The sequence below is a fragment of the Martes martes genome (assembly GCF_963455335.1).
Source record: "Martes martes genome assembly, chromosome: 6".
Classification (NCBI taxonomy): Eukaryota; Metazoa; Chordata; class Mammalia; order Carnivora; family Mustelidae; genus Martes; species Martes martes.
The window spans coordinates 80,404,442-80,421,696 of record NC_137893.1 but is presented as its reverse complement, the minus strand read 5'-3'; the positions used below and the strand labels follow the sequence as shown (position 1 = coordinate 80,421,696).

Sequence of the window (17,255 nt, the reverse complement as noted above, 5' to 3'; positions counted from 1 at the left end):
TCACTTATCATCAAGGAAATGCACAAACAAAACTATAATGAGATATCACCTCACACCTGTCAGGATGGCTAAAATCAACAACACAAGAAGCAACATGTGTTGTTAAGAATGTGGAGAAAAAAGGAATCCTCTTGCACTGTTGGTAGGAAGGCAAACTGGTGCAGCCACTCTGGAAAACAGTGTGGAGGTTCCTCAAAAAGTTAAAAATAGAGCTACCTTATGATCCAACAATCACACTACTGGGTATTTACCTGAAGAATACAAGACCGCTAATTCAAAGGGATACGTGCACCTGTACACTATTTGTACAGGTGTGCACCTGCAGCACTATTTGCAATAGCCAAGACATGGAAACAGCCCGAGTATCCACTGACTGATAAATGGATAATGAAGATTGCAATAATGGAGTATTATTTAGGCATAAAAAAGAATGAAATCTTGCCATCTGCAGGATTGAGCTAGAGAGTATAATGCTAAGTGAAATAAGAGAAATAAAAGAAATAAGAGAAAGACAAATACCACATGATTTCAGTCACAAGTGGAATTTAAGGAACAAAATAAGTACAGGGAAAAAAAATTAGAGAGAGACAAATCAAGAAACAAACTCTTCCTTATAGAGAACAAACTGATGGCTACCAGAGGGGAGGGAAGATGGCTGAAATGAGGATGGGAATTATGGAGTGCACTTGTCATGAGCACAGGGTGATGTTTGGAAGTGTTGCATCATTCTACTGTACACCTGAACCAAATATAACACTGTATGTTAACGAACTGGAGTTAAAATAAAAACTTAAAAAAATAATAAAGGTCTGTAAATTGGGGAGAAATGATGTTTACAAAAATGATTTGTAGGGGCGCCTGGGTGGCTCAGTGGGTTAAAGCCTCTGCCTTCGGCTCAGGTCATGTTCCCAGGGTCCTGGGATCGAGCCCCGCATCGGGGGTCTCTGCTCAGCAGGGAGCCTGCTCCCTCCTCTCTCTCTGCCTGCTTCTCTGCCTACTTGTGATCTCTATCTGTCAAATAAATAAATAAATAAAATCTTTAAAAAAATGATTTGTAAAATATCTCTTATTTTTTGCTCTAGGACTGTTGATACTCTTTTACAATAGATAGAAAATAATATAAGCCTTATATTGTAAAAAACAAAAATGAAATATAACTGTTTGGAATTACTAACTTCTAAATTACTGTAATAGGAAATGTTTTTTTTTTCCCCTCCCAATTACTTCATAGAAGAAAAAGAGCTATGACCATGTCTATACCTGTTATAGCATTATAAAAAAAAAAAGAGAGTTTTTAAGGAAGTACATTTGGGCATAGTAGACACACACAAAAGTTGTGATAGAAAAGAATGAATGAAAATGAATGAATACATAGACAGATAACACCTTTCCTACTTTTATTGGAAATAAACAATTGAAACCAAGATGGTAAGAAATAAATGAGCACACTACTGCGCTCACTAACTGTGGTTAGCTAATTTTACTGATGGTCTAGTTATTATATTAATATTTCTTTCTAATTTAACTGAACATTTATTTACACTTCTCATAGCACAAACTGCAATAAAGTTCTTCAAGCAGATACTTGTTCATCACCCAAGAAATTATTCTTTCTATATGGCAAAAGTTACAGCTTTTGAGCATGGACTAGAAAACCATTATTATCCTGTTATGGATCCTGAATAAAGTACTCTATTATTTTTGGCATGATTCTGCCCAGGCTGTTACCTCTCAAAATAAACTACAATGATGTTCCAAGACCTTCAAAGTGATGTTTGTGTGAAAGTAGGAAAACGTAAATAAATATAAAGGAGGAAAAAATAGTCTTCAGTGGTTCTAAAAAATGTGTTAAATCTGCAGAGAATTGATTAGGAAAAAAGAATACCATGTATTCTGTGATTTCAGCCTTCCATATTTGAAAAAAAAAATTAGTTTGATGAAAGCTTTAGAAACCCAATGTCTAATATGTCATGTGCTCTGGTACCATTCACTCCAGGGGACCCTTGGTAGAATGAACACCCACCACAGTGGATTCTTAGTGTGGTCTCTGGAGAAGAACATAACAGCCAGTTGAAAGCTCAAGGTATTTTGGTTTTAAAACAATCAAAGAGACGAGACCATGCTGGGATTAAATGCTTTCCAAAGTCTACTTGAAGCTAAAAATGAAAAGCTGTATCTCCAGTAACTCAACTGTCTAGGAGGATAAAGTGTGGGATCCTCTCCTTAGTAAGAATGTTTTTTTTTTTTTGTTCGTTTGTCTGTTTTCGTTTTTGTCTTTTTTTTTTTTTTTTTAAGTATAGCTTAGCAGAAAGAAACTTTGCTATGTGAGACATGGTCACTTCTCAAACCAGAAATTTAATTGTTCTAGCTTTGCTTTCCAAGTTGAAAACACAATGGATTGAGAATGTTTTTATTATTAAGAGAAACAGGAAACACTTTATTTCATTTGTTCTTCATGGATTTTCCTGTCAATGGTTTATCTAAATACAATATGTTAAAAAGCTGTGTGAGTATAGTTCTAGCAACTGGGAGGAAATATTTCAAAGAACATTTTAAAGTTGCTTTTCTTAGAACATCAAGATCTTAGGGGGCAACTTTAATGGCAGAATAATTAAAAGATCTGCTAGGACAGCAGTGAAAAAAACAATAACGGAAACTATACTGTTTGGAGAATTCCCTAGCTTAAAACTTGAAACCTCATAGGAATGAAGAAAAACAAACCTGGCAGAGGCTATGTGGACTATATCCTAGTTTGCTTTTTATGTTCATCATGTGCCTTAATTAAGGTTGTGCTAAATGAAAGCCAATGTACTAAGGCCTTCTAGTTCCTATTTGAGAAGTGGCAGGGTTCTATCTCCTGTACTTAGTGATGCTTCTTACTGACCTTGGGAGGGAACCACAGTACTGTTCAATCTGGCCAACCAGAGCAAAGCAAGTTGCATTTATATTTAAAGATTTTATTTATTTATTGGACAGACAAAGATCACAAGTAGGCAGAGAGGCAGGCAGAGAGTGAGGGGGGAAGCAGGCTCCCCGCTGAGCAGAGAGCCGGACGTGGGGCTCGATCCCAGGACCCTGGGATCATGACCTGAGATGAAGGCAGAGGCTTTAACCCACCAAGCCACCCAGGCACCCCGCATTTATATTTAAATGAATAAACTGGACTATGTCTAAATTACCCAGACCTCCTCTCAGGGAGACAAATTTTAGAACAGTGGCTACATTACTAGGGAGTTACAAATTTCCACTCCCCCCATGAATTAATACTCTCAATTATCAAAAAAAATTCTAAATAGTCAATAAAAGAGTCATTTTTCTGATTTAGCCATAATTTTATATTATTATTTGAGATGTCTTGATAATATTAAAAAATGAGTTATCATATAAATACTTATCAATCACAAAGGTATTTGGTTCTGCTAAAAAATTTGTTTCTGAAAAGTTGGGTGTGAGTTCAAGTATTTTATACAAAATATTATTCTTTTGCTTTATTTACTTTCAAATTTTATTTTTATTTTTGATTGAAGCTTACATTTGCTTAAGGCTTAGTTTACTCTTACACTGGCCACCTCCTATATATTTTGCTAAGTAATTTCTAACTTATTTTTACTAACTTATTGCATGTAAAGAACACTTGAATGTAGTATGGAAATTCTTATTCACAAATAAATCCACAGTTGTGTGGTAAAAAGAGACAAGTGTTGACACAAATTTTAGTTTGAATTGTGGTTCCAAACTCAAAATTTCTGAGGTTCCGTTCTCTTATTGTAAAGCCAAGTAAAAAATACCTAAGCTATCGTGAGGAGACAAACAAATACTTCACGTAAAGTACCTATCTAACACACTACTTAGCTCACAGTAGACAATTCAACACATACATGTTCCCTCTCATTCCTCCTCTGTTACAAAGGATCATAGGAAACTATTAATGAGTTCAGATTTTTATTTGAGAGCACTGTCTATTTATCTCTGGAGATAAGTTTACTTCAAATGGAGGTAGCCATTAGGAATGTCTGTAATCTTGGGCAATTTTAACTTTGTCAATTTCCAGAATATAAATTTAAGATTTGTTCCTCCCCATGACTTTAATTGTGAATCTAAGCATGGAACTCATACTCCTTGAAGAAAAATATCTCTTTCTCAGATATGTGAATCTTTACTGAGGTGTGAAGTGCATAAAACACTTACAGCTGCCCTGTTAGAACTCAACACATCAAGGGGGATTACTGTTGTTATAATTACATTAGCAGACACTGAACTCAGCCTAACTGGAGATATTTTGTAACCCACTTGTGTAGTATTCCATTTCCCATTAAAGACTGATTAATATGCAAAAGGTAAGTTAGTTTAGTGGCAAAGATGATTAAATATTGGTTTACCTGAACAGCATCAAAATACATCTTCTTAGCTTCTAGATCTGTCTTGTCAGACATTAACCACGCCTTGAGCAAATATTCATAAAAGCTGTCTCCAAGTCCTCCAACTGATACATGATCTGCAAAGAGAAGAAAATGAATTTTAGAGTGATTGAGGCTTTAATTCAGATAATGCAGCAAAATCACATTAGTAACTAGGATGCAAAACCCTACGTCAACTGCAACTTAATGTTACATTTAAATTCCGACAAATCCCCTATTTTCAGGAAGATGTTCTGAAACAAGCAGATGTGCCGTTAACTAATGCGATATACTCTAAATAATTACCAGGCTAGCTTTGTAAACACAGAGATAAAAAATATATAATCAACCCTAATTCCAAAAATCGGTTTCTCTAGTTAAAAACCACCAAATTAAAGTGTTTCACAGCATATATTCAGATAGATTTTGATTGCTTTAGCACTCAAAAATATAAACTATGTCAAATGCTATGAGTAGTAACAAACCTTGAAGGGAACTGGCTTGCAATAAAACAAGAAACTCCTTAGCTTCTTGTGATTCTTATTTGATGGGTTTTCCAGTGTTATCAATCTATATGGTCAATATCCTTTGGGGGAGGCTGGTAAGAAAGCTGACAGGCAGGAGACGTCCTTCCTAATACACTATTCCTACAATCCTCCCCCACTGCCATTTACTACGCCAGATCCACTACATATAGTGTCAACAATCACATAATTTATAGGGTAGGTATTCTTATTAAAAGTGAAAAAAATTAAGACTGAGTGAGGCTAAAGATGACACCAATGGTAAAGGCCACCTGATCCCACAGCCCACACAGAATCTCAACTTGAAACTGCTTGCTCTCTACCATGTAACACTGAGTGTATTCTTCTGCCTACTTCTTGAATTAATTCTTTAATTTCTCAAGCATATCTACCTACAAAAACAGAGACGTAACCTGTCTGAAATACCATTCTCAGAACTCCGAAGAGAGTTCGAGCACTACTAAGACAGCCTGATTTTGGAAATTTGCATTTTAAGTTCATAACTCAAAATGAATTTTACGTATCTATTTTTTAAAAAAAATAAGTCCTTTGTTGACTCTGTCACATAAAAGTAAATCCATTTTTATACAACTATCGAGACAATTTTCTCCTGATACCTCCCCAACAACTCCCCTTGGAGGTTTACATGGGGACCTAAAATTGAACAGGTTAAAACTGAATTCATTCTCTTTTCCTTCATAACCTTACCTTCTGCCTTTGGTCCCTGTCTTACTAAGTGGCACCATCATCCTCCCAACCGTGCGAGTTAGTCATCAGAGAGTCATTCTTTACTTCTCTCTCTTGTCCCCAAAGCCAATGAGCTAGTGAGCTCTACTCATTTCACCTCCTTTACATCTCTTGAATCTGTCCCCTACTCTGTCCTCATTAATACGATCCTGGGTGAAGCTACCAATATTTCCTGCTTCTGAGTCTGCAGCGGCCAATTATCTGGCCTTCTGTACTCTGATAGCATGTGGCTATTTACATTAAAATTAATTAAAATAAAATAAAAACAATTCAGTTCCTCAGCCATACTAGTGCTCAAAAGATACATGTGGCCTTTGGTGACTGTACTGGAAGGGGAAGATATGGAACATTGCCATCATCACACGGAGTTCTAATGGCAATGCCACTGCAGTCTATTTCCCCATGAAAACCAATGTAACCCCTTAACATGTGAACCAGATCATCCTAATTGGAAGCCTTCAATGACAAAGATTCAAATCCTGGGTGTCTGGAGACTGGGAGGCCCTGCGTGGTCTCCATCTTCCCTATGTCACCATCAGTCCTGCTCTATTGCTTTCTAACTTTCTGCCAAATGGCTCTTCTTCTGGCCCCTCAAAACAAGCAGGGTAATTTCCACCACAGGCACCCTAAAGGCATTGTTCTCTTTGCCCGAAGTGCATGCCCTACCTCCTTTCCCCTTCACTTAGTAATTCTTCCTATCTAGGATTAAATGCTGCCTCCTCAAAGATGCCTTCCCTGACCTCCTAATAACACATTTTTTTGATAGCACATGTCTACCACACTTTGCAACTTCCTAAAATGGTGGAATTTTTTCTCTGTCTCCACTATAAGATCACGATTTAGGAGGACAGGGACTAGACCTATTATGTTTCCTGGTCCACATCAGCCCCTGAAAGTAGCTTGCATATAGCAAGTAACTGACAAAACAAAGATAAATTCTTGTAAGTCAGTCTTAAGAAGGACTATTCCCATTCAAGCTAGAAGGGCTATATTTTTAAGTAGTGAAAAATGAATTTTTATTATTGTAGGAAGTCCAGTTTTAATTTTAATGTAAAATTAATGTTTTACACCTGTAAGGCTGATTCTTAAAACAGCAGTGTTTGAAGTGACCTTTGCAATTTCCTAAATAAATTACCACAGAAACCTCTGACATTTACAAACTAAATACACTAAGTACTATCTCATCAATAACAAGCCCTGCTGTTATAAACATGATTGCAGGAGACAAATGCAAGTGATGCATGGTAAAGCAAATCACTGTCCGGTTACTGTCAAAACAACAAGGACTAAATGAAGTAATAGGAAATGATGGCCGTGATCCAGACATGCCCTTCAGAGTTAAAGCAATGAGAATTGAAAGCTAACAGCCAGAAGCAGCTTCATTTTCTTCCCCCTTGGGTTATGATTCTATAATGGTTGGAAGAAGCAAGTTTGGGCATTTGGTGATTTTTTAAAAAGGAAAAAGGGTTACATAATAATACATTTGCTTGAATTAATTTTAGTAAATGTCAGTTAATTTTTTAAAAAGATTTTACTTATTTATTTGACAGAGAGAGAGAGAGCGAGCAAGAGCGAGCACAAGCAGGGGGAGCACCAGGGAGAGGGAGAAGCAGGCTCCCCACTAAGCAGGGAGCCCTATGTGGGGCTTCATCCCAGGACCCTAGCTAGCATAATGACCTGAGCCACCCAGGTGCCCAATTTCCTATACTTTTATTTCCTACCTATAAATTTTTCAGATTTGGAAAGAATGAAAATAAAAGAACACAGAGAAAAAACAAGAACAAGCCTTTTTGATAACCTAGCATAACACTCACTATGCTTCTCCAGGTCTGGAGGACTATTTGCGTTGGCAACAGAATCCTGTGTAAATATTTAGCGGGTGTGGGAGGGAACATGCCTGATTTTATCAGCAGGAAGGGACCTCCTACTTCTACAAAGAATATATATGGTGTTTTTATTCCCAAATATTCTAAAGGTAATGTGTACTACAATCACTCAAATATTATGCCCTTCTCTATAGAAGGCAATTCACTTTCCTTCCCAAGAGGAATAGGTCCCATAAAAGGATTCCTAATACTTAAGAGATAAAACAAGTAGCAAAATAATCAAGACAAAATGGATTAAACGTGCAGTATCTTTATTTTTTATTATTTTGTATATTTCATCTGAAACTGAACTTCTCTAAGCATTCCCTCAATGACGCTAGTGACACTATATGTATATTAATGTTGTTATATTAATCAAAGAAGAATGGGCACCTGGGTGGCTCAGCTGGTTAAATGTCTGCCTTTTGCTCAGGTCATGATCCCAGAGTCCCGGGATCGAGTCCCACATGGGGCTCCCTGCTCAGCGAGGAGTCTGCTTCTCCCTCTAACCCTGCCCATGTTCCCTCTCCCTCTCTCTCAACTAGATAAAATCTTAAAAAAAAAAGAAGAATGATAATTGTTCTGCCTATAGACATGGAGTCCCACATCTGGCCTCAGCAGTTGCAAGATCTCTTTATAAGGACCTGCTGCTGCCTCTCAGCCACAACTGAGGAGCACAGAATAAACAGAACCATTATTAAAAGCAGAGGCAGAAAGATAGATTGGGTACAGAGTACATGAATACTCACAAAATTCACCCATTCTTAAGTAAGTAACACTTAGTAGTGCAAGATACAGTGTGCTGGGTTAATAAATATCACTGAGACAAAGTCACTGGCCTCAAAAGTTTTGGATCCCTAGGAAGATGGGGATGTATATGAATCATTTTGAAAAAGATAATGATAGACAAATCCAAAGTGCAGGGGAGGAAGGAGGCGAGTGGAGGATGAGTGGGTGCTAACAAATTCCAACCAGGGTCTTGAAGAAGCAGGTCCCCCAGAAGAAAGGGCAACTCAGCAGAAGCAGTCAGAGGAGAGGTAAAAGAGCTGCGGAAACAGCACAAACCAAGACCTGAACACAACCAAGTGGGCCTTGATTAAAGAATGAAAAAATAAGTGTGCCTCCTTTGTGGCTGGAACACAGGATTGGGGTGGGGGAGAGGGGGCAGACACGAGAGTCATCAACCCTATCTGTTTGTGATCAGGAAATTGACCCACAAGCAATCCAAACATAACGGGCCCTTTGTACCAGGGAAAACGGCCAAATACACAATGTACTGGTGACCCAGAAGGTGAAACTGGGCTGTTGCAGTACAACTGATACTTTCTGTCCCTCTTTACAGTGACTTCTAGATCCTAAATCACAAGAAGAAAACAGTCGGTCACAGAACATTTGTTTTCAATTTTTAAAATCATTCATGAGAAGGAAAATGCTAAAAATGTCTGTCCTTTTAGAGAGTCTTATCTGGTCTTTGTACTCAGAAAGCTACTCAAGATGTATTTTATCTCAAATACTCTTAATGGTTCTTAAACTTTTAAGTCTCAGTACTCTTTACACTCTTAAAAATGAATAAATGGAGGGTGCCTGGTGGCTCAGTGGGTTGGGCCTCTGCCTTCGGCTCAGATCATGATCTCAGGGTCCTGGGATCGAGCCCCGCATCAGGTTCTCTGCTCAGAGGGGATCCTGCTTCCCTCTCTCTCTCTCTGCCTGCCTCTCTGCCTACTTGTGATCTGTCTGTCAAATAAATAAATAAAATCTTAAAAACAAAAACAAACAAACAAAATGAATAAATGCCCTAAATACCTTGTTCATGTAATATCTATAAGTATTTACCATATTAGAAATGAAATTTGAAATATTTAAATTAAATTAAAATATTTTATTAACTTACAAGAATAATACAACCACTATGATAACATATTTTTCGTAAGAACATGTTACATTTTACAACATAAAAATTAGTTAAAAGACTGATACTGATTTACATTTTTGCAAGTATTTTAAATTTCTGCTATACTAGAAGACAGCTGGATTTTTCTATCTGCTGTATATTCGATCTGTTGCCACTTGTCATTTTGGTGGAAATACATGAAGAAAATTCAGCCTCATGCAGTTATACAATTGGAAAAGAAAGTATTTTAAGAGTCTTTTCAGATAATTGTGGATATTTTTGATACTAAAACAAAACTTGACAAGCAGCTAACATTTTTTAAAGTGGAATTAGAAATCACATCAAAGAATTTTTGTTTTGTTACATTAAAATCCATTGGTCTATCTTGCACTTTGAATGGATCTTTTTCCTCACCTGATTTTGTCATAGCATGTATCAGTCATTTGGAAAATACTAGTTCCCTCAATTATGCAGATCTTCCAAATGTTGACATAGTTCATTATATGATATAAAAAACCACACTGGTGAATATCACCACTAATCTCATCAGAAAAGTTTTTTTTTTTCCTTTTTTTTTTTTTTTAAGAGTGTGGGCAGCAGCACAAGGAGTGGGAGAGAGAAAGAATCTTTTTTTTTTTTAAAGATATTATTTATTTATTTGACAGACGGAGATCACAAGCAGGCAGAGAGGCAGACAGAGAGGCGGGGGCGGGGGGGAAGCAGGCTCCCCGCTGAGCAGAGAGCCCAATGCGGGGCTCGATCCCAGCACCCTGGTCTCATGACCTGAGCCGAAGGCAGAGGCTTTAACCCACTGAGCCACCCAGGTGCCCCAAGAGAGAAAGAATCTTAAGAATCTTAAGATTCATTCATTAATCTTAAGATTAATCTTAATCTGACAGGGGGCTCAATCTCACGCCCCAGAGATCATGACCTGAGCTGAAATCAAGTCAGACGCTTAACCAACTGAGCCACTCAGGTGCCCCAGGAAAGTCTTTAAGTATTGGTTAAAGGTGTTAAGGTCACAGTGGTATATATTTCTTAAATATATACATTTTTAAAAATTTCTTAAAATTCTAATTTTCATTTAGAAATTCAAATTCTATCATTGGCATAAATACTGTCAGTTTTCTTTGAAGTGACAGGCCTGTTTTTGAGAACAAGTCTACCAATTACCCAAGTCCGAATAACCAAAGTTCGTCTTCAGTTGTCCTTTCAAGCAAAAATGGTAATCCACACAGCAGTCATGGCTGGTTCAGCTTGTGATTCAAACAATCACACAAGTGCTTTTCTACAAGGCAGGCACTATCTTTTCTTACTCAGCAAAGCAGTGGACTCAATGGTTGCGATTTACTAGCCTCAATTCATTTTCTTCATTAAAAATATTCATAAGTGAAACTGGCATCATTTTATTTCTTCTTGTCAGTCAGGAATACAATTATTAGTTCTATCTGGCTCCTCTGCCAGGGTTCCCACCGTGGCCTCAATAGTTTTATCCACCACTGCTTTTGCAACACAAGTGCAAACGACACAGTGAAAAGGCAGAAAGCCTTAGTATTATTATAAAAATAGCTTTGACCTCCCGGATACCCCGAATGGTCTCAGGGATGTGCCGTGATCTGCAGACCACACTTGGCTAAGTGGCAACCTTATGGTCTTATGGTCTCAAGAGCCAGGCCTTCCATAGCCATTACAAACATAGGTTTTAGCTCAGTTTTTATTTTACTAAATTAGTCTTTAAGAAAAGTACTTCTACAGTAACAGCGAGGCATATTCATCTAAGAATACAATTTTAAATATAAAGAAAACACTTGTATTAGAATAAAATTGAAAGGCATGGCTAACATCCCCGGCACAGTGAGGCACCTCACTTAGTATTCTGTATTGTGATTCAGTTGCTATGTTAATCTACCTCTGTTTTTCCAAATCAACTTGAGAACATTTCTTTCAACTACTCTGAATCTTCAGTCCACGGATCAAAGGCCCTAAGGGATCTGAAATGAGGACTACTTGCATAATGCTTTCTCCTAATCTGAAGATAATTCTACTGGGAAGAAATCTTTATCTGCTGGCTTAAAATTAAGTAGAGAAAACGACCTGTTTGCTCTTTCAATTTCCTAACCTTTAAAGATTCAGGTTCCTCTCTCATCTTGAAGCCAAGAACAAAAAGAGAAAACGCTATAAAGTAGAATGATCTAGCTACTCTGTGCAAAACCCTGATGGCCGATAGTACAGAGGAACAATTTTCCCTTCTACCCACATGACCGGATTATTACAGGCTAATATCCCCACACAACCTGACCAGATCTTCCCTTCCTGATTAATAATTTAAATGTGCTTACATGTTGTCATACTCACAGTTATGCATGAAAAACAATCTAGTTCCCTGGTCACATTTACAGTCTCTCTTATGAGAAGCCTATTTAGAAAGGGAACCATGCTCACTTTCCCCCTTTTGAAGCATTCCCCAAGAAGACTTGTGCTTTTTTGTACTCCTTCTCTCTGTTACTAGAACAGTGCTGGGTATCATAAAGAGCTAAAACGATGCTAATCTTTTGACTTACATTGACCCCACTGTCCACTACTGGGATTCAGATAGTTAGGATAAAGGCCTTGTGGTTTTTCCAGGTTGTTCAGTACTGTTCGAATATTCATTACCTACAACAGAAAATGAGATGTTACTATGAAAATCTAAAAAACAATTTTGGTGCCATTCTTCTCTCTTTCTCTATTACATTTTTCCATGTTAGGAAAGAAGATTGATTTAAAAGAAATAGAACAAAGAGAGTCACCCCAGCTTACAAAAATAATCGCAGTCAGTGAGTACAGTCCCACCGATCTGCTAGACGCCATAGAAGGAACGAGGGATCTACCAGTGGATAAACAAAATCCTTACCCTCTTGGAATTTGCAGTCTCGTGGGAGGAGACAGATAATAAGCACATAAAAATGCCAGGTGGGGACAGATGCTATGAATAATGGGACAGGGTGATGTGAGGTCATGAGGCTGCACACTTAGGGAGGTCTGGAGAGCCTGATGGGAGAGGGTTTGAGAAGAAACTGAAAGAAGCAAAGGAATAATATGCAGAAAGTTGAAGGAAGAGCAACCAGGGCGGAGGTAGGTGTGAGCACAAATGTCCTAAGGAGAGAGTAGGAGTAGGTTTGGCAAGACCACCGAGGCTGGAGGTGAGGAAGCAAAGGGGGCAATGTTAAAGAGAGAGGAGAGAGGGAACCAGGGCCCACATCATGCAAGCCTCATGGGCCAAAATGAGGGCTTATTTTATTTCAAGTGTGATGGGAAGCCACTGAAGTTTTGTGTGATTGAGGGGGCAAGAGAGGAAGCAGTATTCAGGTGGGTACTGCAGAGTTCAGCTGAGAGATGCTGGGTCCCAGGAAAGGATGGCAGCAGAGAAAGAGGGTAGAGCCAAAGCATCTCCTGATGGGTTCAACCTAAGGTTTCCAAAAAAAGAGGAACCAGATGACCTCAAGATCCGTGACCACTGGGTAAACTGAGGTGGCATTTATCAAGACAGTAAAGATGGCAGTAGAAACAGGTCTGGGGGCTGAGTCTGAGGCATTTTGAGTAGCAGTTGTCTCAGTGGAAATGTCAGATACAGAGTGTGGGACAGGCTGGGACTGGAGTGACAAATCTGAAGTCAATAGCACATAGAAAGTATGTAGAGCCATGAGACTGGATGAATGAATGTAGAGAGTGAACATAAAAAGAAGAGACCCAGGTTTGAGTCCTGAGGCTGTCTGGTATTTAGAAGTTGGGGCACTGGGGAAGATCCAACAAGAAGGCTGAGAAGCAGCAGTCCACTGAGGAAGGAGGCAAACCAGGGTGGTATGGGAGGCCTGCAGCCCAGTGCAGTGTCTTGGAGAAGGAAGTGACTGTGTCAGCGGCTGAGAGGGTGAGGAAGACAAGAGCAGAGAATGATCATTGGACCTGGCAGCGCGGAGCTCACTGGTTACCCATACAGGTGTGGCGAGGAGAAAAGCCTGACTGGAAAGTCTCAAGAGCAGGGGCTGCAAGAAGAGGGGGAGGGTAACAGAGACAATTCTCTCAGGGAATTTTGCTATAAAGGGGAGCTGCAAATAGGATGAATGCTAAGGGCAGAGTGGTGGGGTGAATGTAAATTTACTCAAATATCTATGGGTTTGTTTCTTGAAAATTAGAAACTGATTCAATTTGTATTATACTTTGAGTTTAAAAAGTCTTTCCCATCCATGCTTCATATAGTCCGTACAATACTATTTTTAGATAAGGAAAAACATTCAGAGAGGTACAGGGACTTGCTTGAGTCGTAGAGAATCCAACATGTACACCATGCTATCTGACACAGAGTCAGACGGTGCCATGGAAAGACTGTGGGTTTACAGTTTGTCAAATGAAATGCTGCATGTAAGAAAACTTCATAAAGAACTTGATTAAACTTAGCTGTTCTTTCCCACATCTAATATTACTGAATCTTCCAGAAGAGGACATTGTTTCTCACAAGTATAGTTTTGCAATGCAAGGTGTATTGGAGAATCTCACCTTTTCAGCAAAGATGGGGTTTCCTGATAAGTGGCTCAGGTGTAGAAACTCCAAATGCAGAGTTCCAAATTCTGCCAAAATACTGCTGCCTCCTGAGGCCCAGGGCCAGTTCCTTCCGATCCCACTAAAGAAGAGAAGAGATTGAACAGTTATGGGACAGGCTAATTCCAGTTTTTGGATCTCTAAATAGTAGAGGTGAAAGAGACAGCTTTCAGATAATAGCATCTCAGCTAATGGGCTACTCTGGATATTAAAAAATATCCAGTGGGGCACCTGGGTGGCTCAGTTGGTTTAGCATCTGCCTTCAGCTCAGGTCATGATCCCAGGGTCCTGGGATCAAGCCCCACATCAGGCTCCCTGGCTTGTGCACCCTCTCTCTGTCAAATAAATCTTAAAAAAAAAAAAAAAATCCAGCATTGTTGTCTTTGGCTACTGGTTTCAGGCTTTGACTCTTACCTACAAACTGAAAATCAGTGTTGACTTAAGTCAGAAAAAAGTTTCTATGTGCTTGGTGTTGATGAACAGACAACTATTTTGGAAGGTATAGGTTCTATATACACCAATTCCAAATAGAATATAAAACACCCCCCCTCTAATGTGCCCCAAATCCCACATAAAGCCCTGCAACATTTTAATTAATTTCAGCCTGAGAGTCCATGGACTATTATAGATATTCACATTATACTTAAAAGTTTTCATTGATATAAGATAAATTTCAAAGATTCATTGATTATATACTCATTCCACCTCTCCCCAAACCTTCCCTCCACTACTAAACTTTCTTTTGTTTTCCTTCACATTATTTTCCCTATCTTCTAAGTATATTTTCCAGGGCCCTCACTTACTCCCTGACCCATTTAATCTATGTTCAAGAATTTCAACACAATTATGGAATTCAAATCTGAAAAGGGTCAAAAGGCATGAGCTTTAGAAATTATTGCCTCATGCCTCATCTTGGAGAAATGGTGTTGAAAAAGAGTTCGTCCTACACATCCACACACACAAATAAACATAAACTGACTTTTGAGACATGGTCATATTCTTGGGTATGGTTTATTTTTAGAGAGCCACTAAAAACACCAAGACTTAATGTGATAATTGGAGTAAAGAATAAAGTCAAGAATTTGACCGGTAAATTCTCTTGCAGAAAGCTGAAAACCCACATTTTCATTTTAGTTCAGATGCACATTTAATGCACACCTACCATTTGCCAGGGACTCTGCATGGCATTGGGTTCTAAAGATGATTATAATGAATAAGTCACTTTTTTCTTAAAGACATTATAAGAGAATGACCGAAGCACAGATAATTCCAATTAAAGATGGTAAGTGCCAAGAGAAGTGTGTGAGAAATTCTCGGAGCGCCTAGGGCCAGGGCATGCAATCCTATATGGTGGGGGGGGGGGGGCAGGGCACAGAAGGCTTCTTCAAGGATGAGACTCCTGAGTTGATTGCTGAAGAATGAATATGATTTAGCAAGGGAATAATGGTGAGAGGGAGCATCTGGACACCTAGAGCACACAGAAGGGCTAGCCAGAACTAGAAGCACCAGATACTGCTGAGTGGAGGGAAGGGAAGGTGGCTGGAGAGAAGGTTATAAGGTTCAATTGGGGCCAGGTCTTGGAGGTTTGTGGATTTCTCACTTTCTTCCCCTTCCAAGTTGGCTCCATTTGAATACTGCTCTTGGTGTCCCCTAGATTTCCTTCCCTGTTTGTTTTTTTGCTTTAGATCATTCACAACTCTGGGTAAATAAACCCTTTCAGCTGTCTTAACTTCTGCTCAGGAATGTTTAAGGAAAGGAAAACAATAAGGACAACTGGTATCTAAATTTCTAGGCTGGCCTCACTGTTATTCCATGTTTTTTTACTTTTTTATTTTATTATTATTATTATTATTATTTTTATTCCATGTCTTTTTAGAGCAATCCTAAATTTTATCTCCCAACATAGATTTATAGTAAACAATAATAAAAAAGTAAACAGAAATAAAAGAGATCTAAAAATCATGTATTCATTTATTAAAAAAAAAGCCTTATATTTATTCAGTTCTAAGAATGTAAATCAATTTTTATTTTCATGGTTGGCTTAGATGAAAGGAATAGCCAGTCATCCAAATAGGATGAACAACTACTTTCAAATTTTATTAACATATGGCAAGTACACATAGTAATTGATCATTAATTTGTTGTCATATTTTTTTATTCCAACCATTCCATCACTTGACTAAAGTCAAAAAACCAAATTAAGCAAAACTAAAAATTTTGATGTTCTAGAGAAACTATTAAAATCAAAGCCACAATATCAGAGTAAGAGGGAATGAGGACTTTCTCATGGAAAAGGAAGATGATAGTGTGTTAGGAACACAGCCCAGTTTCCAGACCTTCAAAGACTGGTTCTTTTCAGTTCAGGGTATGAGGGTGGGGTGGCACACTCAGATGAGACACTCAAGTAGTATATATGTACTAAAATAAAATTCAAATTATTTACATATACATGCATTTGTTCCCTGCTATTAATATGGTTAATTAAGAGAAAACCAGTGATATGCTGGGAAAAGTTCAATAGGTTAAAAAAATTAAGATTGGAAAAGGGATATATATACGTATATTAATATATGTGTGTGTGTTTGTGTGTGTGTGTGTGTGTGTGTTCCCTCTTTCTCCTTGGCACACATTCCCATCAGAAGGAAAACAGCACACTCTTCTATCACTGTTTAATAATATAGGAAGCAAGCACAGTAAAAGCACTAGCAAAGGCTATGTCATGCTAACAGAAAGCAAGCTGGGTTTAGACTGCATGCATGTTTACATGAAAGAATGGCTTTGGTTACCATTTCAATCCACGGAATTAATGTATTTTGGTAAAACTAAGATTGATAGTTGTGCTAGCTCTTAAATATAAATGAGAGCAGGGTTCCAAGAAGTCAGGGAGGGCATCGTTATATCTAGATATTTAATAAGGTCATTTGTCTTTTCTGATGCAAAACTGAATGGCTAGAGATCGACCTCTAGTGTGGGGCATGCACGACAGGTCATCACAGGTAAAATACTTGTGTGGTCGGAGAAATGGCTGCCTGTTTGCATAGCAAATGTGCACTGAATCAGAACCAGTTTTGGACGTTCACAGGATAAGGTCTTTTTGTCTTTAACCTCTAAAAGTCTATTGAGGAACCTATATACTTATATGGCTCTAATTTCTAAATATATACAGACATTGGGCATTTGACATCAAAATGATGGGTTTAGGACAAAGGGAAGTGAGTGCAGAGTGAGTTCTGCTCCTTTGGTCTGGGGGTCAGTA

The 17,255-nt window shown here is 38.3% G+C and overlaps 1 protein-coding gene across 2 annotated transcripts in view; it reads right to left on the bottom strand.

Annotated features, from left to right (window-relative positions):
- The window catches only part of MAN1A1 (mannosidase alpha class 1A member 1), a 165,734-nt gene that overhangs the window by 14,806 nt on the left and 133,673 nt on the right, over window positions 1-17,255 (bottom strand). For both annotated transcript variants that reach the window (XM_080807233.1, XM_080807234.1), the window contains exons 7-9: window positions 13,958-14,081; window positions 11,986-12,079; window positions 4,380-4,495 (exon numbers count right to left, since the gene is read on the bottom strand). In XM_080807233.1, the coding sequence (XP_080663359.1) occupies window positions 4,380-4,495; window positions 11,986-12,079; window positions 13,958-14,081 (334 nt within the window). The remainder of the gene's footprint in view (window positions 1-4,379; window positions 4,496-11,985; window positions 12,080-13,957; window positions 14,082-17,255) is intronic.